The sequence below is a fragment of the Hylobates moloch genome, unplaced genomic scaffold (assembly GCF_009828535.3).
Source record: "Hylobates moloch isolate HMO894 unplaced genomic scaffold, HMol_V3 SCAFFOLD_19, whole genome shotgun sequence".
NCBI classification, from domain to species: Eukaryota; Metazoa; Chordata; class Mammalia; order Primates; family Hylobatidae; genus Hylobates; species Hylobates moloch.
In genome coordinates this window covers 57,271,101-57,295,796 of record NW_026652294.1, presented here as the reverse complement: position 1 = coordinate 57,295,796, position 24,696 = coordinate 57,271,101, and the positions used below count along the sequence as shown (strand labels likewise).

General features: G+C 37.6%; 1 protein-coding gene and 1 long non-coding RNA gene across 7 annotated transcripts; one reads left to right on the top strand and one right to left on the bottom strand.

The window, feature by feature from the left end:
- Nucleotides 1-924: 924 nt before the first annotated feature.
- On the bottom strand, nucleotides 925-15,478 carry KLHL9 (kelch like family member 9). Of its 6 annotated transcripts, none has more exons than XR_009211024.1 (4): nucleotides 15,184-15,478; nucleotides 9,418-9,506; nucleotides 4,179-4,424; nucleotides 925-3,268 (listed from the first exon to the last, which is right to left on the bottom strand). XR_009211024.1 is itself a non-coding variant. In XM_032137957.2 (4 exons), the coding sequence occupies exon 1, from the start codon at nucleotides 14,944-14,946 to the stop codon at nucleotides 13,093-13,095; it is 1,854 nt and encodes a 617-aa protein (XP_031993848.1). In that variant the 5' UTR covers nucleotides 14,947-15,478; the 3' UTR covers nucleotides 925-3,268; nucleotides 4,179-4,424; nucleotides 9,418-9,506; nucleotides 12,993-13,092. The 6 variants fall into 6 exon arrangements, 5 of the variants coding, with proteins under 5 accessions (XP_031993848.1, XP_031993850.1, XP_058287212.1 ...); XM_032137957.2 differs by having other exon boundaries at nucleotides 12,993-15,478; XM_032137959.2 differs by lacking the exon at nucleotides 9,418-9,506 and having other exon boundaries at nucleotides 12,993-15,478.
- Nucleotides 15,479-15,625: 147 nt separating this feature from the next.
- LOC116458334 (uncharacterized) lies at nucleotides 15,626-17,374 on the top strand. Its single transcript, XR_004245293.1, has 2 exons — nucleotides 15,626-15,724; nucleotides 16,700-17,374. It is a non-coding gene; the product is annotated as an uncharacterized LOC116458334 (long non-coding RNA).
- Nucleotides 17,375-24,696: the final 7,322 nt, after the last annotated feature.

Below are 24,696 nucleotides of genomic sequence, written 5' to 3'. Positions count from 1 at the left end.
TATTCTGTATATATCTGTAGGTAACTATATAATACTATATTCAGTTAGTTTCAAATCACCTTTTTTTTTTAGGGTTGAGTTAGAGAGTTGTAAAGACTAGGAAAATGGTTTACAAAATATTTTTTACTTGGGCCTAAAAATAATCATCAATGGTGATTTGAAACTAACTGAATCTGAGTAAAGGGATTATTTTATTTATTTATACTATTCACAGAGCAGCCACTTTCTATTGCAACTTGCTGAGACACTGGTTCCCTGGAACAAGCTTCATGGGGGCTGTACAATTTTTCCTCTGTGCAAGGCACTACTCTGACAATGGGAACCTGGGCTCTGCTCCTTCACAGTTTTACAGACAGTCGCCTTTCCTAGAGTTTCCATTTGAGGGACATCAACGTGTTAGACCTCAGGAATGTCAGGGGTGCTGCAATCAAAGCTTCTCTTGTCTGGATTTGGTTAAATGTGGACTATACACAGGATTATGTTATTTATTACATTGAAATTAAAGGTAACTATCATTTACCATGTTCAGATTCTCAGCCAGTAATTTGCAAACTTTATTTTATTTCATCTTTGCAATTTCCTATGTGACAACTATTAAAATTGTCTCAATTTTGCAGAAGAGGAAAGGAAAACTTGATGTTGTTTAAGCTTCCAGGAGCCACAGATTTTGTCACAAAGTGGCAGTTTCTACTGCCTCCCAATTTCCCTCTTCATTAGCTTTCAGTTCTTCCTCTTGGCTGCACTGAGCATGCTAGTGTTTAATCACAATCATGTCTTAAATGCCATTCTTTGAATCCATGGAGAGTAGTCATCATCCTGTTTTACTTATCTCTTAATCGAAATTGCCAAGCCTATTGTCTGTCACATATATGCAGTAAAGACATTTTTAGTGACAGAATAAAGACAACTGGATGACTTAACCCTGGGTTTTCGAGTTTTATGCCACCGTTATCTACAGAAAGGTGGAAGAAATCAAACCTAGTGTATTAGCCCCTTAAAAGAGAAATGCAGAGGTGAGGAAACACGTATTTCAGCGCAGTTTAAGAAGTAAAAATGTCCAAGATCAAACCTCTAAGTACATTTATTAGAATTTTAAAAGAGACATAGATTGAGACTCAGATAGGTTTTTATTTCAACATTGAGCCTCATTTGGATGGGTATATCCTATTAGATTGAGAGTTCTGCCATTTTCTGAGTGTGTTTAATTTCCATTGTCATAATACAAAAGAAATGTTGAGGTGATGACATTATCTGAGACCCATAAATAGAAGAGAAGGTGAACAAAGTGGAAATAAAGTTGAGATAAGTACAAAAACTGAAAACCCTAATCTGGTTATGTAAGAATCTCACAACAAGAAAGTACTGAGACAGGTGGGTAAAGATTCAAATGGCCTAGCCAGCTGCATCCCACCAATGACCCTGCCAACCTCTTCCCTAGTGACACTGAGGATGATATTCTGCAGTTCTCTCTGCACTGTTAGCTGTGGCCTAGCCCAGAGCCATGGGCTGCCATAAATAGGTGACCTTCAAAGTTCTGCACCAAATTGGAAGAATCTTTCTTTTCTTCCCGTCTGAAGAACAAGAATGTTTTTAAGTTTCCCCTGGAGCAGCCGCATGGCACCAAATTCCAAAAGTCTCAGGCCACCAATGTTCTTCGTAAGATGATCCAGCAGATCTCCAACGTTTTCAGCACAAAGAACTGAAATTCCTCACTGGGCTTGATCAGTAGCTAGAATTTCTGGAGACCTGTTTGGGTATAGGAAATCAAAGAGACCTTGAGCAGGAGGACTCCAGTCTGGCTGTGAAGGAGTATTCACAAGCAATCAGTCTCTATGTGAGAAAGAAAGAACACATCTGTTGTGCCTGGGACATTGTCAGACTGCAAATTAAGAAAGGAAAATCAATAAATGCCTTCTCTGTGTTAATAGGCTCATCAGAAATCCCAGGAGGTTGGAAAGGAAACTTAGATTTAGACCCAGTATCAGTCAATCGGGTCTCATCTACTAATTATGTGGCTTCAAGCTTGTAAATATTCATTCAATTCAAAGACTTTCCTTTCTGCTTCATTTATCAATGTATTGAGTCATTTTTGTAAGATTGTGTTTCAATAATAAGAAGAAATTGTATTTTTTTGTTTGTTTGTTTTTGACAGAGTCTCACTCTGTCACCCAGGCTGGAGTGCAGTGGCAGAATCTCGGTTCACTGCAACCTCTACCTCCCGGGTTCAAGCAATTCTCATGCCTCAGGCTCCCAAGTAGCTGGGATTACAGGCATGCACCACCATGCCCAGCTAATTTTTGTATTTTCAGTAGAGACGGGTTTTTGCCATGTTGGCCAGGCTGGTCTCGAACTCCTGACCTCAAGTTATCCATTCACCTTAGCTTCCCAAATGCTGGGGTTGCAGGCGTGAGTCACTGCACCTGGCAAAACTGTACTTTTGAATAGAGAGAAATTACATTTTTAGCTCATAATAATTAAAATTTATCTAACGATAATTGCTGTATTTTCAAAATTTATTGTTTATAAATATGGTCAGCTTTGCCTTCTGGTTTCTTTTGTTTGGTGAGGATGGAGCGGGTACTTAAATCTTTACAGTAAAAGTCAGGTCTTACTCAAACCCTCAAAGAGATACAAAGTGCCCTTAAACCTTTAATCTGCTTTCAAATCCAAAAGGAACATTAATTCTATTTATTCATAAATCGTTTTAAATATCTCTGCTCCTGGCAATTTACTTGTCATTGTGAATATATTGGTAAGTTAAATAAAGACTTTACTTTCTTATAGTGGAGCACTCTTCCTGAGAAGACAGCTCTAAACAATAAGTAGGTAGGTAGGAATCCCAGGGCCATGAAGGAGATGAACAATTTACTATAATAGATTATACCAGCTGAAGTGAATTCAGTTCTACTTATGTTTTCTTAGATGAGTCATATCTGATGACTGTTGATTCAGTTTCAGCGGTTGCATGAACTAGAAACTAAAGTGAAATATAGAATCATCCACCTTGAAACTTCAAATAAGTAGCAAATATCTTTTATTTGCTGGCTCTGTGGATGGTGCCAGTTACAATGACAAAAAGTAGACACATTCTCTGCTTTCAGGGAATGACAGAGCTTCCAGTCCGGTGGGATGTGGGCAAGTGAGCATTTAATTAAAGTAATGCTAATGACTGTGACAGGGAAAGTACCAGATTCTGGAGCATGTAGGACTTGTTTCCATCAGGGAAAGCATCCAGGAGAAGTAACTGCTAAGCCGGCATCTCAAGGATCTGTGGGAGTTAACCAAGAAAATGCATGATGCTCAAAGGGTCAGAAACAGGGAACAGCAGATGTGAATGGCCAGAGGGCGCATGCAGGAGCAAACAGTGAAGAATGTTTAGAAATATGTAGAGGTAGAAGGGAGGGAGGGAGAAAGCAGAAGTTAGAATAGGAAGCAGGTGTTGCATTGTAAAAGGCTTTGCAAGCAATTATGGGATTATGATTTACAGAAATGATCATTAGAAATATTGAGATGTTTTTTAAGCAGTGAATTGATGTCACCAAATACATATCAGAAAAACTCTTACAGCTGCCCTTTGAAAACTAGGTTGGGGTTTGCTTGCACATACTGGTTAGAAAGGTGGGAAGTGGAACCATTAGGACATAGTTATTGCACCGAACGCGATAGATAATAGGTTTGGAAGGTATTTATTAGGTTGTGGTAAAGAGTAAAGCTGAATGTAAGACTGATGACTAAACAGAGGTGTTAAGATGTGGTGCTTGCTGAATTTTTGGGATGCCATAGAAACAAGCTCTAGACTAAGCCTCCAGATTAAAATATCAAAAATGAAACCAGAGAACTGTCCAGATATAAAAACCCACTGTTGATGATGCTGCTCTAGTAAGAACTGGAAGGAACTTCCATTCTCTGATGCCATTTCTTTTCCTAAAACCTGAACTTCCCACTACAGAAAGCCACCAACTCAGCCAACAAATACAGAAACACCATGTAGAGCCTATATCTTCTTGTGGACACTTTAGGATCAAAAGCTCATGCAGGTGCTCCAGATTGGCAAGTCTTTCTTTGTTCCCATGTCCTATCTACAATTTACATTATGTTGCCTGCATTGGTGATTTGGTTTTCCACTGATGCATAATTAATCAAAAACTCAGTGGTTTAAAACAACATAAATTTATTACCTAACAGTTTTTGTGAATCAATAATTCAAGAGCAGCTTCGGTGGGCTTAGAATCTCTCATGAGTTGCAGTCAAGATGTCAGCTGGGGCTGCAGTTGTCTGAAGGTTCTATTTGGGCTGGCGGATCTGTTTCTAACATGGGTCACTCACATGGCCACTGACAGGAAGTCTCAGCTCTTCATCACAGTCACATGGGCCTCTTCATGGAGCTATGTGGTATGTGCTCACAACATGGCAGGTGGCTTGTACTAGAGGAAGTGATAGAAGAGAGATAAACGTGGAGGAAGTGCGCAAGTTTTTATGACCTAGTCTATAATTTAAACACCATTGTTTCATTGTATTCATTAGATGGGAATCACTAAATCTAACACATAGTCAAAAGGAGGAAAGAAAAGAATATGAGAAAATTTGTGAATATATTTTAAAACAACCACAACTAGAATTCATAATGTGAGAGTATCCCTTCATGTAGAAAGGGTGTTTTACAGATGATGAGTAGGCATGGTTATGATAGATAATGAAACTACAGATATCAAAGGGAAAGTGACTTTGGATTTGGGGGCTGAGTTTCAATGGATCTCCTTGATCTCATAGTTCAATGGTAGCCATGAACCCGTTGTAAGTGGCTAGACTATCTACTAGGTAAGTGGTAAGGGTGAATGGGAAGTGTAAATATTGCAGCCCAAGAAGTGAACAAAGTAGACATACCAATGGAATCCCTAACTTATTCCCCTTGCAGGATAAAGTATAGCTAGTCCAGGGCATGAGAGAGATTATTAATGGAGAGCCAGCCTTCAAAATTAGAAAACTGTTTTTCTGGCTGGGGGCGGTGGCTCACACCTGTAATCCCAGCACTTTGGGAGGCCCAGGCAGGCGGATCATCTGAGGTCAGGAGTTCGAGACTAGCCTGGCTAACATGGTGAAACTCTGTCTCTACTAAATATACAAAAATTAGCCAGGGGTGGTGGCAGGCACCTGTAATGCCAGCTACTCTGGAGGCTGAGGCAGGAGAATCACTTGAACCGGGGAGGCGGAGATTGCAGTGAGCCGATATCACACCACTACACTCCAGCCTGGGTGACAAGAGTGAAAATCTATCTCAAAAAACAAACAACAACAACAACAACAAAAAAAAAAACAAAAGCAAAACAAAAACTCTTTTTCCTTAATCTTTGAGTTAACTGATGTCTTCAAGTATGTGTATATACATATATGAAAGGTTTTGTGAAATCTGTGATTTTCTTATCTGGAGAAAGATGGAGAGAGTAATAAAAAATTGAAGTAAACACTGCTTAGTATGAAGAAATAGACATTACACTGACTCAAAATAGGTTTTTATACTGAGTATGTTTTGGCTCATGATTTAACATGAATTAGAAATAAGTTTTAATGGACCACTAATTCCTGGCTGGAAGAATGTTTTGATTTCTAAGTGATAAAGTATACTCCCTAAGTAAGATAAAGCTGTTTGAATCAGTAGAAGTTAGACCTGCCTCCCATCCCCACCACATACAAACATGTACTCTGTTGACTGGCACATGGGTGAAATGAGGCAAAAAATGATAAACTTCCATTGTAAGAGATTGTAAGGCTGTATTGTAACAGCCTTTTGGAAGATGGACCAGTAAAGAGCTAGACATACTCTTTGGACTTACAATTGGAGAAGGGGCTCTAGACAACGAAACATCTGAAGTTTGGGTTACTTAGTTGCTGTCAACAGCTTTATACACATCTTGTTCTAAGATTGCACGAAATCTAATCTTGCTCCTTCAGTCTATGTAGAAAAGATATGTGCACTCTTGATATCCTTCAGGAGGCACTATTAAGAGATCACTTGTTATACACATCCATCTTAAGGGAAAAAATGCTTGGTGTATGAGAATATTTTGTTGTGAGACAATAACATGGAGAATGAGGAAATGGGTAGTTGATGCCATTCTTACTGTTCACATAGTCAAGAAATAGGCTTTCTTTGAGCCCATGGATGGCACTAAGGAAAATTTGGATCAGCTGGTCCAGAAGATGTTTTACATCAAACACATGTATATGCTTATGTATATGTGTCTCTGGCTGGCCGGGTGAAAATTATGTGGCTATAGCAGTCATGATTTGATCCTCATACCCAAATGAGCAAACCAATATAAAAATTTCTTAAATATTATGATGTTGTCATATTTACTTATAACTGGATATAATGCATATTACATCCTTTCTGCTGTTGAAAAGATTTACTCTATACATGTCTTTGTGATGAGGCTGTCTGCTAAAAACTAAAAATAAAAATGGTATGGGAAATCCACTCAAAGGAAAAAGCAAGTAGTGGGTATGAATGCTTAGAATCCAGATGAAATGTTGCAGAGTTTAAAATTCAATGTATACGAATTTATAAATAAAATAAAGGTCATAGCTATTTAAATCTGTATTTTTAAGTAATATAAAAAATAATTCTCTTTGATCCACCATACCCCAAAAATTACCAAAGGTTTTTAATGTTCACTTATGTAATTTATATAAGCTGCCAACTTTGAACTTTCACATGTGCTATAAAAATTTCTGGGTTTTGTTATTACTGTTGTTTTGATAAAGGAGATTTTCTGTAATCTAGCTAAACAAAGACTTTTAATTTCAACCAGTAGATGGCAGAATAACATTAGCCCCTGGAAAGCAGGTGCTCTGAGACTGTTACAGAGGAACGACCTATTCTGTGTACTAGTGCATTTGGCTCATGTACACAATTCAACAGTTATGCGTTCAGTCATCCTTAAATGAATATTTAAGTCTTTTATTCTAATCATCATCCAGCCATTCAAATATATGCTCAACAATTGAATACTAGAGGATGCAGATAAAGTATCAAAATTAAGGTGGGAAGAAGAATCTTTAAAAATCCATTTAAAAGTATTTTAATGGAAGGTCTAATGTGGTCATATTAGGAAGCAAATAATAGTATCATGCTGAGATGACTATTTCTGGCCTATTTTCTGTCACTTATTAATTCTAGAAATATACTTACTGTCCAAAAGGTATGAAACTTGAAAGATCATTTTACTACTTTTGCCAAATTGCATTCTAAACTGTATACCAATTGACAATGCACTCAGCGATATGTAAGAGTCCTTTCTAACCCAACAGTTGAAAGCAATTAAAAAAGACTCTTTTTCAGTATTTGACATAAGAAAAATTATTGTCTCGATAAATTTTACTAAATAAATGAAGAAATGGGTAGTTAATGACACACTGTTCACATAGTGAAGAAATAGCCTTTCTTTCAGCCCATGGATGGTACTAAGAAAAATTTGGATCAGCTGGTACAGAAATCATTTTGTAATGAAGATATACAACCCTAATTTTTTAAGACTCCTAATTAATGAGGAACTTCATGAACAAGATCAAGGATATTTCCCTGTAACAAAGGAATTCTAAAACTAGAATTACCCCTATTAAAATTACGCATAAGACACAATTCCTCGGTCACTACAATAATTTTGCTGGAAGTATGAACCATGCTTTAATGTTTCATATTAAACAAGTAATACGAAATTGGCTTTTATAATACGCAGATAATGGTTACTTAAGGTGAAAGTATGAGAATTGACCCAAAAAACTGAAGAATCAATGAGAGTCGGTAGACAGAAAACCATTATGCTAAAACCACATATTTCCTACTTCTACCAAGAGTTCAGAATATAACATAATGAAATCCCATTCAAAGCAGAAATACACAAACACACACACACACACACGTATATATCAAAGACAACTTAACTTGAAAAAAGATCATTGGAAGTGAAGAAAAATACTCTAAATTGATTGCCTATAAGATTTTATGATTTTTTTTAAAAGCATAAAAATTCAGCAAGGAAATGAAGATATTCAAAAAGTGGTCATGGAAAAATTGGATAATTTGAAAAAATACATTAGATTTTATGCCAAAAGTTTGGTAGAAAGTTGTATCAATAATAACAACATAAAATACTGGGATAATTATACCACCTAATGATAAAAAAATTATTCAAGAAAGCATTAAAAATGACAAAAAAACTAATTGTGCTACATTACAAAGGAAAAACACTGATTTTTTTGCTCACAGAAAACAAGTGGGCAAATACTTGCTGTAAATAGAGAATAAAGATTAATCTTAATATAGCTGGTTGCAGTGGCTCACGCCTGTAATTCTAGCCCTTTGGGAGGCCGAAATAGGAGGATCACTGGAGACCAGGAGTTCAAGACCAGCCTGTTCAACATAGCGAGACCCCATCTAAAAAAAAAATGAATGATTAATCTTAATATAAAAAGGTAATTTTATTAATTTTAAGGGAAAATCTCATTCTCATTTTAACTAGAAAGAAAAGCTACTTGAACAGGAGACAAGCAGTAAATGCCACCCTAACATGTCAAGAACTAGTAATCACAAAGCTATAGAGCTATAGGATCAAGAACAAGTAATACCACATCAGTACTATATAATCACCACCATCACCACACACACACACACACCCCAAATTAAAAAAACAAAAATATCACCGAAAGGTCAACATACAAAAAAGATGAACATACTTGATCACATTAAATAAAAAAGTAGAGTATAAAAAAAGTATTTATAGCAAATAGGACAATTAAAGCAAAAGACAGGAGCAAATGATTTATGTATGAAAAATACACATGCTAAATAAACAAGAAATTGTAACTAGTAATTAAAGATATGTAAATCCAAACAGTAAAATAACTAGAACTGCAAAGATTTCCTTTGAAATAGTTACTGAACACAGTTCTGCTAAAAATGCATATTGGTATAATCCTGGAAATATTTTTTAAGACCCTAAAAAAGCTAACACTATATGATTCAGATTTTACTTAGCATTTATCATAGGGTAGTAGATATGGGCAAAGTTTTAAGTAAGAATATTACATCTTGCTTTATTATGGTGAAAATTTATGGTAGACATTTAAATATCTACACATAAGGAAATGGAATAATCTGGCATGTTCATGGAATGAAATATTGTATAGACACTGAACAGTTTCAAAGAATAGCCTGAAAATCATTAAGCTGAAGCAAAAGTCAAAAATTATAAAATCCCAACTTTGTTAGTAACAACTATCATTCACTGCTTCTGTGCATATCTTATGCTAATCGCTTTATATTTTTCCTTACAAATCTGATATAAATAGAATTATTAATGATCACACCCAACCTGATAGATGTATGACAAAGCTGAAGTTTTAGAGAGTTAAACTTACCCCACAATCTTTCAGCAGTTGTTTATAATCGGTTGAGCTGGGGATGGCACATTTATGTAGTTTTAAAATGTCCTGTAGGAGCTTACTGCCTTTATAGTGAGAACAAAATAATTTTGATTACAAAAATCTGAACATGAGCGAAATGTGTTTGTTTGCTTTGCAGGCCAACTACACAAATATTATTGTAAGCAAGTGGGAAAGAAATTTAAGTCTGGATTTATCTGAGTAAAAATGGAATCCGTTTTTCTAAATACATGTGCATTTGATAATTAGGGAAAAAACACCTTACGATTTTTTAATATATACAGCTTTTTAAAAAATAAGAGAAAGTCATGATAATAGGAGTCTTTGGAAGGTGGATTTATTTTCATTATCCAGCTTTTAGCCTAAGGTCTGGCATATTTGAAAAATATTTGACAAATGCCTGCACATATGTACATATATATATAATATACTGAGTATTAATAGAAATTTTCTTCAGCATGTGGAATCACTGATAATTACTTTTTGTTTGCTTTTATTTTCCTGTATTTTCTATAATAGACATATCAAAAAAGCTAACAAATGTTAATTTTTGAATACTTATCAGAAAAATTAAAACAAGAAATGTTAACAGAATGCTTTATGTGCTTTTAGTTTTTATCCTCTAAACGATTTTCCAGTCTGAACTTTCTTTAAAAAATTACCAGCTTATGAAAATAAATCTTTCCATTTAATCATTTCAACCACCTAAAATTTCTCTCTATAAGGAACTCCAGGTTTAATAGCAGTACCGGTTGAATATCCCTTATCTGAAATGCTTGGGACCAGATTTTTTTGGATTTTGGAATATTTGCACGTACATGACGTATCCTGGGGAGGGACCCAAGTCTAAACAATATTACTTAAAACTTCAGTTATATTTCACGTTTTAGACACGTAGTCTGAAGGTAATTACATATAATAGTCTTAATAATGTGCATAAAACAAGTCTTCACTGTTTTGAGTGTAACCTGTCACAAGAGGTCTGGTGTGGAATTTTCTGCTTGTGGCATCCTTTTGGCCCTCAAAAAGTTTTAAATTTTGGAGCAATTTGGATTTTTGGATTAGGGCTGCTCAACCTGTATTTGCATAGCATTAGTCAGCTACCTGTATGATTACCAAGAGAATTGTCAACTGCAGAATACAGGAAAGTAAAAAAATGAGAGGCAGGGTGTGTGAAGCTAGAGGTGGGGGATGTGGATAGAGCAGTTTACCTGGTAAAGCAATACTTATTTCAATAGGAAGTACCAGGGTCAGACATAAGATGTAATAAAAAGTACTTTTTTTCAATAAAAGGAAAAGCTTGTACAAAATAGAGGCAGGGCAGTACCACCTTGATATGTCAGAATAAGCACTGAAATACTACATAAAAAATAAGCCATATCAAAATTATCCCCTAACCCCATCTCTACTAAAAATACAAAATTAGCCGGGCATGGTGGTACATGCCTGTAATCCCAGCTAATCGGGAGGCTGAGGTGGGAGAATCGCCTGAACATGGGAGCCAGAGGTTTCAGTGAGCACACATTGTGCCATTGCACTCCAGACTGCACAACAGTGAGACCCTGTCTCAAAAAAAAAAAAAAAAGACAAATTTGATTTCAAAAATTAACTGAACAGCGTTGCCTTTGTAAAACTACAATAGATTGAGGGAAGAAATAAATGCAAGCAAATGCAAGTTAAATTACATTTATTATATAAAGAGATCCTATAACTTGATACGAAAAGCAAAGCAACTCCAACAGATAACAGAAGGGCAAAAGGACAGGAACATTTGGTCAAAGAAACACAGCTACCCATAACACACAAATATTCAACCTCATTAATAATCAAAGGATTATGATGCACTTCTTGCTTATTCAATAGTTAATAATTTCTAATTTTTCTACTTTTCAAATGTACTCAAATGTGCTATTTTTAGTAATAAAAAACTGAGTAATTAAAAAAACATAGAAAGTATGAAAATTTCTGCCAATGCAGAAATCATAAAAAGTATTAAAATGAATCAACACTTGTATGGGCAGTAAGGTTCAGACCCCTAGAAGCCAATTCATTTTGCCTTGGTTCCTGAGTTTTATTATGGGATTGTCAATAAAGTTGTTCCTGATTTACACTCTGACAATCTTCCAGGTATAGGGGTGTGTGTGTGTGCGTGTGTGCGTGTGTGTGTGTGTCACACACAATGTATATATAAAATTTTTTTCTTCAGGTAGACAATTATTCCAGGAAAGTACCTCTTCAGAATCACTCATTACAGAGAATTCCTGTAACTCCATTTGCTGATAAAAGTCCCATTAAAAATTACCATGTGGTTCTTAACCAGTAGGGATACCTTTGGTATTGAAGAGGCTGAAGGTTGATTTTAGTACTGCTTGTAAGACCACAGTGTTCCAGAGGCTCTGTAGCTGGCTTCTTTGGGAATCTGAAGTTAGTCCTGTCTTTGAGACATGGCCAAAAGCACATTTTTCCTCACTTGATGCAGAAGAAAATGTATCTCCTGCTTGCTCAGATCATAGCCTCGAGGCAGATCACACAGCTCAGGATGCACACGGACTGGAACAGCACCAGGGCAATCACCCCAAATCGCAAAATAATCATGTTAGGATGACTAAGTTGGGAAGCTGAACTTAAAACCCTATAGCTTTGTTCAGAATATTTTTTTCCTTGCTTTTTTCATTAAGTTTTACTGACCAAAAAGGTGGAAAAAAGAACCTAAATTTTCTGCACAAAAGCAGTTCTCTGAAACCTGAACTTTACCAATCTGTGTAAAAATACTCTTGTGTATTTTACACAAGCAGAAAAAAGCTTCATCTGAAGTAACGGTTTAGTCACATGACAAATTTGGTTGTTGATTTAGTATGCTGTAGCCCTTATCTATCTAAATTCAGTATGACTATATAGACATTTATTCTCTGGTACTGAATTCCCATTTGAATAGAAACAGTTGCTTTGTGGAAGAAAGAAACTTAAATTTAAAAACAATTTCAGCATCGTTGAAGTGCCAATCAGTTTTCAAACTGCGTGTGTGTATACATATGTATGTATGTGTGTATGCATGTATGTTTGTATTATGTGTATTTTTCCTCCTTTCTCCCTCTCTTGCTCGCTCTAGAGAGAGATACCAAATACTGGCTTGGTGCTATACTGTTTTTTCCTAGTTAATATTTTTATTATTTCTGTCTACGTAAGAAACTTCAAATATTCTGAATGCAACCACACAATCGAGTAAGTTGACAGACGTGTCAAAAACTATGAAAAGAAGGAGGTAACTAGTATTAATACTTGGCAACCTTTCGTTATTCTGAGGTCAGAGCGGCCTCCCTCTGACATTTTGGAGTCAAAGATGAAAACTCAACTTTGAAGCATAATGGACATAATTACACATTTACCACAGTCATCTACAATTTTATATAACATCACAAAAAGACATCTAAACATTTTTCTACATCTTTTTGTCATTTGTTAAAACAGCTATGTTAAATACATTTTCAGAATGCGTGTTAGCCACTTGATAAACATACTAAAAGCCATACAAGACGAATAACATGAGTTACCTTTATATCTAATAAGTGTACCAATCACTGTAAGAAGATACAACTGAAGGGGAAGTATTAGATCACCCGTGATGTACTGCAAAGGTGTTACACCTTAGACCTAAGAATGATCCGAAGGTGCTGAAAGAGGTGATTCTCTAGAAGGTGACCCAGGGTTTTCTTCGGGTGGAAAAACTGTGAGTGTACAAGCTCGAATGCCACCAAGTGACTCTGGAAGATCAAAAACTTTATGCCACTCATCTTTTTCTGGGTCATATTTCTGCACAATTTCTACCATACAACGATTATTCCAAGAATATCCACCAACAACGTAGATTTTATTTTCAAAGACGGCAACTCCAACATCACTTTGGCCTCTTAACATGGCGGCAATTGGGGTCCACTGGTCAAGGGTTGGTGAATAGTATTCACAGCTTAGAACATCATCATAATCACTTGTTCCTCTGAAGTGATTGCCACCAATGACATAGAGCTTATCTCCAACTGTACACATGCAATGCAGACCTCTGACTGTAGTCATTGGAGCCTTTTGCATCCATTTATCTGTATCTGGGTCAAAACACATGAGCTCATTTTGGAAAGTGTCATGGGTAATTCCTCCTGAAATATACACTAAGCCTCCATATACTGTTCCAGCATGACCATAGTGGGGTTCACTCATTTTTGCAACATAGCTCCACTCATTCATTCTTGGGTTGTAACACTCTACTGTGGCCAGTTCACCAGCTGCACTGCGCCCACCAACTGCATACAAATGTCCTTTGAGGGCACTCAAGTGAAAGAATGTGCGCTTTTCATTTAATGATGCAACCTGCATCCATTTATTATACCGAGGATCAAATCTGAAAACTGTATCAACAGCAGTTTTTCCTTTTGTATCATAATTACTTTGACCACCAACTACATAAAGAAAGTTTCCAATGACAGCAATACCATGCTGGTAACGGGGAGCATCCATTGGGGCTAAAGATCTCCATTCTTGTGCCCTTTCATCATACATCCGTAATTCTTTACTGACAACCAGTTGCTGCCTCAAAACTCCTCCTAATGTAACCAAGTGAGTGGAGTCAGATCGAATGGCAGTTCTATCTGACTGCATCACTGGCTGCATATATGGCATCATTTGGTAATTGCTAGCTTCCAAAAGCAAATTCACGCAGGTATTGTCTGTTCTCATGAAATCTACTGTCTGCACGTAATTGATGAGATCCTGTGGTGTCATCAGTGGAAATCGAATATTCTTCATTAATTTTGCAGCATAATCCATCCGAGGGTCTTCCAACCTTAGCCAGCGACAGGCTGCCTTAAAGAGTTCAAGTTCGGTACAGTGCTTAAGACTATTACTGGAAAGCACAAATGCAAGCCGTTCAAAAGGGAGTTTTAGAAACTCCCCAGTACTCAATAGAGCAGGAAAGTTCTTCAGGATGAAATTATTAACATATTTATCCACTTCTATAAGATTGTAGGTGTTAGCAATTCGTCCAACCTCAACACAGTTATCCAAAGAGACTCCTGATATAAGAAATACTTTACAGAAATCCAAAACGGGTAATATTTGTAAAAAGCTAGCAGCTTCAAGTGTGTCCTGAAGATTGTCCATATTAAGAGAAAGTTTTGCAGTATAAATAAAATCAATGATTTTCTTCAGACCAACCTTGTTCACCCCATGAAGCTTAATGCACATCAAATCTTGTTCTTTCATTCCACCTGTGAACATAGCTTTGAAATAATCACTAGCAGACGCCATCATAGCTCTGTGAACAGGAAAGATTTCATCTCCATCACCTGGTACCAGGGTCACATCACAAAGCAATCCTTCTATTCTAAGCTGATCAAAGCCTTGCAGTACCACCGAACTGTGAGTATTGCTGGTAAAAAAGCGTGTGGTTCCTGCCTTACAAGGCTGCAAATGGGCAGAGACGCCCATTTCGCCGTTACCAAGGGACACTTTCATGTGAAAGCTTTGCTCTTGCACAGAGATGCAAGCCGGATAAAGAAGTTATAACCGGAATGTTTTACAGGCAACGAGGTGTCCACAAAGAACAGAAAGCTCTTTTCCTTATCAAGGGAAGGCAGTCACTGCGGCACCCCTCAGGCCACGCCAGTCAGTCATCCACTGAAAATCGCCCTGTAGCAGGACCACAAAGGGCTGTGGACCTCAAATCTGATTATTAGACAGATGATTCATCACCTGAAGGTGGTTAAATGACCTGGTTCACCTCGTCCGGCCTGCGCTGCCGCTCCTTCAGCAGTTCCGCTTCGGGCAAGGAAGAGGCGCCGCCACGTACTGTGGCTACGCGGCCCGCTCGGCGGCGGGTCCGGACACCTCAGCGAACGGCCCGCTGCGTCCTCCGCTGTGCCTAGAGTGTCGCAGCGGCCAGCGGCCTGTCTCTGAGCAACGGCCTGGAACACAGGCCTGGGCCTGGGCTTGGGCCTAGAATACCGGCCTAGCCCCGACGCCGAGCCGCTCCTTCCGGAAAAGCCTAGTCCCAGGATACCCCGGGGTGGGAGCGGCCGTAGCGGCTAGTGCGGCTGCGCGGCCTCCAGACCTCGTCAGTGGGCGGGAGTGTGGGGGGGGGGAAGGGGGAGGAAGTGCGCGAGGGGCGGGGAGGGTGAGGGTTGGGGAAGCGGAGTTGTGTAGGGTGGGCGCCAGCCCGGCCTCTTAGAGCTGCCTTGTATGTGGGACCAAATAGGACAGAATGTGTGCACGTATGTTATGCTGCACGTTTGATGTAAGTTTTTCGCATATCTGAGCTCTTACGTTCCCCAAATGCATAAGTTTTCAAAGCTTTACGCTTCCTAGCTTCTGTTTTTTTGAATAACAGTGAAATGCGGCATTTATATAAATTGAGAGGAAATCTGGATGCTTAATTTTTTTTTCCTCTACAAAACAATAATTGTTATCCCACATTATGTAATGGATACCTCAGTTACAATTTTGGTTCATATTTTCAAATTTGTTATAATTTTAAACGCAAAATATTTGTCTTTACTAGATTGTTACTTTATTATGTAAATGATATATTCTAAATTTATGGCTTGAAATGCCTTTATTTTCCACAATTTTAAAAATGGCTACGTAATTTTCCAAGAACTATACATACTATAGTTTCCTTTGCCCATTGTTTGTTCCTGAACATGTACCTTCTTATCCTCCATTGTTTTATAGACTCTGTAGTAAACTTATAGAATCTGGTAGCAAAATTTTAGCCCTGTTATGGATAATATTTAGTAAAATGCTGATCCAAGACAATATTTCCAAAATATTATCACCAATAATGTTTGTGCCTTTCCCTTCTTCTGATTTTTCCCCTTGTATTTTATTAACTCGCATTTCTTTAATTAGTGGTTAATTTAAATTTTGACATACAAATAAATGTATACTTTGACACAATTTCTTCCATTTTCCAAATTTTGAAGTTTATGTCTTTTAAATCCTTCTAGTTCTTTATGCATATGTAAAGTAAGAATGTAGTCATGTTTTTCTTACACTCTCCTCGTTTTTATGTAAAAGATAGCATACCATGTACACTGTTCTGCATCTTTCTTTTTTCACTTCAAGATCTTCCTGAATTAGTATAGAGGGCTTATTTATATTTTTAAACATTTCTGTTGTTGCCCTCTGAGTTGTTACATCATAAGTTATTTAACCAGTGCCCTATTGATGGGCAGTTCATCTGTTTTGAATGTTTTCTATTGTTTCCAAGGGATGGCAGCAAAATTCAGAAGGCTTAGACTACCACTGTCCTCCACAAGGTGCTCCAGCAGATTGTCACCCTATTCAACACAAGAGGTTGGTTGGAATGAAACTGGCCTGGAGAAATTATTCACTGAATTTTTATCAGCATTGGGAAGGCCTGGAGCCCTGCTTGTTGCATGAGTTAGAGGTGGAAGGGCTCTCTAGGGCCATGACACCTCCATAATCCTGTGAAGAGCTACTTCCAAGGAATCAGTCTCTATCTGGAAAAGAAAGAATAGAGCCTCTGTACCGGGGAAGTTGGAGCAAGAAATCATGAGATCCTTCTTTTTTTCGTCAAACTTGCAAGTAAGATTAATAGCTTAGCAACAGACTTGTGTCTTAATGAAATGATTACTATAGACACTCTTCATTATATTCCCATATGTTTAGTTATTTTAAAAGACTGTCTTTTCTGCCTGCATAGTGAAATGGTTGAATCAAGTTTGTCGCAGTACTTGTTGGTAATGTCAAGCAACTATATGATAAAGCATCCAGTTCTTAGGGGCATTAGCTCACCATGGATGATATTATTAATTTACCCATGTACTTAATTATTGATTCTACTACAGTATTCAGTATTTTTGCTTGTATGAAATGTTCACCTTTAACACTGGGCTAATTACATTAAAAAGTGTTCACTTTATGTATATTTTGTTTGTTTTGTTTTGTTTTGTTTTGACGGAGTCTCGCTCTGTCACCCAGGCTGGCGTACAGTGGTGCGATCTTGGCTCACTGCAATCTCTGCCTCCTAGAGTCAAGCAATTCTCCTGCCTTAGCGTCCCGAGTAGCTGGGACTACAGGTGGGTGCCACCATGCCCGGCTAATTTTTTGTATTTTTAGTAGAGATAGAGTTTCACCATGCTGGCCAGTCTGCTCTCAAACTCCTGACCTCATGATCTGCCTGCCTCAGCCTCCCAAAGTGGTGGGATTACAGGTGTGAGCCACCAAGCCTGGCCCCTCACTTTATATTTTGAAAATTATTCTCTTTATTATTTTGAGTTTTACTTTCAGATCATTTTGCATTTGTTTATTTAAAAGAAAATACAAGGTCTTGCTCTGTCGCCTAAGCTGGAATGCAGTGGCAGGATCACAGCTCACCATAGCCTCAAACTCCTAGCCTCAAGCAATCCTCCCACCTCAGCCTCCCACACTGCTGGGATTACTGGCATGAGCCACCATACCTGGCCTTACTCAATAAATCAATGCCAAGGTTGGTTTTGCAACCTCAATTGAAGTTCAGTTCATTCATTCCATTCACACTGTATGAAACACTTGATATGTGACTGTTTTCAGGATAGAAAAGTGAATAAAGGAAACACAGCTTCAGCCCTCTTGAAACTTTTTGCTGAGGGAGAAATAAAACTATTAATCAACCGATTAATTAATTTAAACTCTATCATAAACTCAAACCATAGGCAAAAGAAAAGTGGTTTTTGTCATCAGAAACTGGAAGACTTGAAGCCTTGAAAATTGGCTGCACAGTTCTGGAATTTACAGAGTGCATGGCTAGAGATGTTCATTTAGGAGCTGGGCTATACCTTTTTCCTGAAGGCCCAAGGATGGATGAGGTCTGGTAGAAATTGAGTAGTGAAATCAGAAGACCAAAACCTGAATCTTGAGGACCTTTACATCTTAATGTAGTGAACAGAGTGAGGAACCTGAAAAAGGCGTTTGAATGAAATGATAGGGGGACATCCAAGAGCAAAATAGGAGGACAACCAGGAGAAAATTGTGATAAGAGGGTGTTTAAGGGAAGAAATGTGTTTAAAACATGACGTTTTACATTTAGGAAAAGAAAGGGCTGGTTTGCCAGAATTAATTTGGCAAAATCCAGATTGGAATATATTGACTAGAGTAAATAGGAGGAGAGGTTGGAGACACAGTGGATGGAAACTTCTTTCAGAAGTTTATCTGTGAATGGAAGAAGAGCAAGAAGGTAGTACCTGGAGAAAAATGTGTGTTTCTATTATCAGATATAATTTGGTAACCTTTTTACAATTTCTATTTAGGATTGATTTCAGGGAATGGATATAATGGCACAAAGCATATAAATTTAATACTTTATTTCATAGGCTATATTGTCTGCTTATTTAATAATCTAAAATTTCAAGAATAATTGTTTAATAGTTTTTGAGTACTAGTGGGCTATAATGTTTTTCCATTTGCTTCACTTCCTGTTCTTAATTCTATTTAGATTTCATTTTATGGCATTAATTGTAGTTTTTATTGTTCTTATGAATTATGCTTTTATACGCCCCTCTTAAAAGTATATAAAAACCCTTTATGCAGATGTTAGCTATATTCCCTATGGTGCAACTTTGTCGATTTTGTTTACACATAACTGTTATTTTCCTTTACATTTCTCCTATTGCCAATTGAGACCATGCAAAACTTAAGGAAAATGAGTTTGAAATCCTACTTACTTCCGTCAAACAAATGGGCTCTCTTTATTAATGTGGATAAATAAAATGCAAATGCTCTTCAGAGAGAGTGTAGATGACTGCTCAGAGAGCTCATTTATCACATTCTTCGTACACCAGGGATGCTAGTTCTGCAAAAATACTGAAACCTAAGCAAGGCTGGACAAGGATGGCCATCACAGTAAAGGCCATCTCTGACCAGATGGGGATACTTCTAGGGAAGTATATTCAGCTGCCATGCAGAGAATGTCTGCAAACCACCACGTTGTGAGTTTATTGATTCACTGGTTTCCTATTCTCTACTGCCTAGTCATAAAACCCACTCATACTTTGGTAGCATTTTATAAATTTCTCTCTTAGCAGAGATGATATGAGGAGTGATCTGCGGATCAGTATTGATAAGTGATGTCTTTAAGACATCCATTTAGTGAATGGTGAGGGGCAGAGATAGGATTCATAGCTGGTTCTGCCTGTGTGTACGGTGCTCTTTTCTCTGTGTTTAATGTATCTAAGTTAGACTTTGTTGTTTGTCATGAATGCAGAATTGATGAGAGCACTCAATACTAAGAAGGCATTAAAAGAAAACATTGTTTTTCGTTTCTTTCATCAGTGTTACGAAAGAACTGGAAAGAAAGAAAAAATCTATTGATTATGTGCCATCTATAAAATACATATGTGCCATCTATAAAATAAATAATATGTTACATGTTTTAATCCACCAGTTACAGTGTAAGCAGTAATACTATCAAGCTTACTTTATCAATGAAGAAAGCAGCACGCCAAGAGAAAAGGTGATCCACGTAGAGTGCACAAGTGATTTGCAGAGTTAGGATTTGAGTCTAGGTGTGCTGATGGAAAACTTCATGCACTCAATGGATATCATGTTTCCCCAAGGTTGTGGGCTATCAGGATAGGTTAGGTTCTTCTTTCTCTCTCTTCTTCACAAGTTACCCTGTTGGAGACCCAAACTCACAGTGTTTGCCCTACTCACTCTGTGCTTCACTCATTTCCTCAATTATTGTCTTACCTGCCTATGGCGTCTGTCTGGGTCACAGATAGACCTCCTGTCACCTGCATAAGTGCAGTGAAGAGCTCAGCTACCCCAAGGATTCTGAGGGGTTGAGTAACACATAAATCTTCAGTCAAGAGACAGGGCCTGAATAGGACTTCTTACAAGTTTAGCACCAACCATGTCCAGAGTGCCTAGCTGGCCTCACTGGAGAAAAGGATTACTCATGAAATCCTCTTGGTCTGTTTTCTCCTGTCCTTTGTGAAATAGTGAAGAAAATAATAGACCCCAAACTGTTCTTAGCTCATATCTTCTCCTTTTTAGCTGTGGCCTTTGGGCAAGTCTTTTTCCCTCAGAGATTGATGCCTGCTCACAGGGTCTGAGCCGTAAGTAGGAGGAAGTCAAAAGGTGTGTGCAGAACAATCTACAAAGTGCTATGTGGTGGTTAGTGGTTATTTCTCTAAACACATCTAATTGTATTGATTCAGGCTGTTGAATGAGCTTGCCATGCTATTTTAGACAGCACAATTTAGTGACTAAAGGGTATGACTCTAGAGCCAGAGTTTCTGGTTTGGATTCCCGCTCTGCTATTTAATAGCAATATGACCATGGCAAGTATCATGAACATTATGCTCCCTAGTTTCCTCATCTGTAATATGGGAAGAATAACAGTATTGATCTCATCGGATTATTGTAACAATCAGATTAATACATACGAAATGGATGAAACTGTACCTAGCAAAAATAATCACTGCTGTTAGAAGCGAGAGTGTCTAACCCCAGGGCAGAGGCAAAAGAGTTGGTCTTACTTAGGTACTGACCGGCACAGAGCACTAGAGAGACTTCTAAGTCCTGAGCAAACTGTTTCTGACATGCTGCTACTTTCACAATATATTCAGTGTGTGAGGAACCATGTCACTGTGTGCGTAGGACATGTATACTTTCATTCTGTGTGTTATGCTTTCAAAAATGAGTTGCTTTTTAAAAAACAATTGTGCTAGAAAAAATTCCTGGGATATCTTAAGATTTCCAAAGACTAGTGGGATCCAAGCCAATACATATATCTATTTCATCTATCTAAATAGCTATTATTAACCTGATATCTATATTTACCTATCTATATCTATATTTATCTATACCTATGTGTACATATCAGATCAAAGTTTTTCCAGGGGCTCGCCATTGCTTTCCATGTTGGCTCTACACAAGAGAGAAGCTTGTCCCCAGGTTTACCTGAGATGGGATGGGGAGGTGGCTGATGAAAAGGTATTGAAAGCCTGTTGTGTTCAAGTTGTGCTGAACTCCCTTCATCAGCCAATTCATAACCCTGAATCACAATGTTTGGGATTTTACTCTGAAGACCTCTCTCACACTCAGATAAATTATTTGTGACCTTTGGTTAGAAGCCCTAGGCCCTGCTGTCTCCCCTGACCTGCCTTGCCTGTTCTCTAAGTCTAATGATGTTCTCATCTTTTCCCAGTACTCTCATTCCTGATGTATCTGTGTTCCAGTAATTAATTCAGAATAATGGAAAGTGATATTTAGGCCCTTTTCTTTACCTTGCCTAATTGATGTCTCTGCTTTCTACGAACAGTGGTAGTAAGTCACATGTGGGTATATCAATCCTAATCCCAAGAACCACAATATTTTTATTCTTTCCCCAGCACCTCCTCACCCCTCAAGTTAGAGACCACATCTTTAATCTGACTCTCTGGCTTAATGTGTGCACAGCCACCTATCTTCCAATTTAACCATCCCTAACTTCCTCTAAATGTGCTGGCAGGAGTCAGCTCATCACAATTTAGAAATTTTGGCACATCATTATTGGAAGGTGATTGCTTTTGTCCTTCAAACAGTCAATTGGCCAAGACAACAGAGTGTTGCTGTGATTGAACTAGGTTGTTAGCAGTGATCTCTTTTTTTGATCTGGTACTAATGTTAGTATTTTCATAGCCTCCAGATGATAGGAGCAAAAATTTATGTTCAGTGTCTGAGCGTGGGCAGGGGTTGGGTAAATTATCCTTTCCAAAATTTTTATGTTGAATAGCAAAAGAAATTTTATTTTTCCAAATGTGGATTATATCTACGTTGAATTCAATTCATTAAATTGCTGAATACTTTTTATGCTTTAAGTTTCTAAGCTGGCCACAGGGGATTTTATGATGATTTTGCTTCCATCAGAATTCATTGTGCTCATTGGTTTCAAATAACTTCTTGATTTCTGCCTTAATTTCTTTATTTACCCAGGAGTCTTTCGGGAGCAGATTGTTCAATTTCCATGTAATTATGTGGGTTTGAGTTAATTTCTTAATCTTGAGTTCTAATTTGATTGCACTGTGGTCTGAGAAACTGTTTGTTATGATTTCAGTTTTTTTGCATTTGCTGAGGAATGTTTTGCTTCCAATTATGCAGTCAATTTTAGAGGCAGTGCTACGTGGCACTGAGAAGAATGTATATTCTGTTGATTTGGGGTGGAGAGTTATGTAGACATCTGTCAGGTCCACCTGATCCGAACTGAGTTCAAGTCCTGAATATCTTTGTTAATTATCTCGATGATCTGTCTAATATTGACAGTGGGTTGTTAAAGTCTCCCACTTTTATTGTGTGGGAGTCTAAGTCTCCGTGTAGATATCTAAAAACTAGTTTTATGAATGTGGGTGTTCCTGTATTGGGTGCATGTATATTTAGAATTTTTAGTTCTTGTTGAGTTGATCCCTTTACCATTAGGTAATGCCCTTCGTTGCCTTTTTTTTTTTTTTTATCTTTGTTGGTTTAAAGTCTGTTTTGTCAGAAACTAGGATTGCAACCCCTGCTTTCTTCTGCTTTCCATTCTCTTGGTAAATTTTCCTCCATCCCTTTATTTTGAGCCTCTGTGTGTCTTTCCAGGTGAGATGGGTCTCTTGAACAGCACATTGATAGGTCTTGACTCTATCCAATTTGCCAGTCTGTGTCTTTTAATTGGGGCAACTAGCCCATTTACATTTAAGTTTAATATTTTTATGTGTGAATTTGATCCTATCATCATGGTGCTAACTGGTTATTATGCAGATTAGTTGATGCAGTTTCTTTATAGTGTCCTTGGTCTTTATACTTCAGTGTGTTTATGTAGTGGCTGGTACCATTTTTTCCTTTCCATATTTAGTATTTCCTTCAGGAGATCTTGCAAGACAGGCCTGGTGGTTATGAATTCCCTCAACATTTGCTTGTCTGAAAAAGATTTTACTTCTCCTTCACTTATGAAGCTTAGTTTGGCCGGATATGAAATTGTGGGTTGGAAATTCTTTTCTTTAGGAATGTTGAATATTGGCCCCCCTCTCTTCTGGCCTGTAGGGTTTCTGCTGAGAGGTCCACTGTTAGTCTGATGGGCTTCCCTTTGTAGGTCACCTGGCCTTTCTCTGTGGCTGCCTTTAACACTTTTTCCTTCATTTCAACCTTGGAGAATCTGATGGTTATGTGTCTTTGAAACCAATGAGAACAAAGAGACAACATATCAGAATCTCTGGAATTCAGCTACAGCAGTGTTTAGAGGGAAATTTATGGCACTAAATGCCCATATTAGAAAGCTGGAAAGATCTCAAATCGACATTCTAACATCACAACTAAAAGATCTAGAAAAGCAAGAGCAAACAAATCCAAAAGCTAGCAGAAGACAAGAAATAACTAAAATCCGAGGAAATTGAAGGATATAGAGACACAACAAAACCTTCAAAAATCAATGAATCTAGGAGCTGTCTTTTTGAAAAAAATTAATAAAATGGACTGCTAGCTAGACTAATAAAGAAGAAAAGAGAGGAGAATCAAATAGACACAATAAAAAAAGATAAAGGGCATATCACCACTGACCCCACAGAAATACAAACAACCATCAGAGAATACTATAAACACCTTTATGCAAATAAACTAAAAAATCTAGAAGAAATGGATAAATTTCTGTATACACACACCCTCCCAAGACTAAACCAGAAAGAAATCAAATCCCTGAATAGACCAATAACATGTTCTGAAATGGAGGCAGTAATAAATAGCCTATCAACCAAAAAGAAAGCCTATTACCAGATGGATTTACAACTAAATTCTACCAGAGGTACAAAGAGGAGCTGGTGCCATTCTTTCTGAAACTATTCCAAAAACATTGGACCTTCATGTTAAAAACTCTCAATAAACTGTGTATTTAATGGAACATGTCTCAAAATAATAAAAGCCATTTCTGACAAACCCAAAACTAGTATCATACTGAGTGGGCAAAAGCTGGAAGCATTCTCTTTGAAAACAGCATAAGACAAGGATGCCCTCTCTCACCACTCCAAATTCAAAAAAAAAAAAATTAGGATAGTTTCAGAAGGAATGGTACTTTGGAATAGTTTCAGAAGGAATGGTACTTTGGAATAGTTTCAGAAGGAATGGTACCAGCTCCCTAACTCATTTTATGAGGCCAGCATTATCTCTATACCAAAGCCTGGCAGAGGCAAAACAAAAAAGAAAACTTCAGACCAGTATCCCTGATGAACATCGATGAGAAGATCCTCAATAAAATAC

Coding starts and splice junctions, on each gene's coding strand:
- KLHL9 (XM_032137957.2), bottom strand. CDS start 14,946: ATGAAAGTGTCCCTTGGTAACGGCGAAATGGGCGTCTCTGCCCATTTG.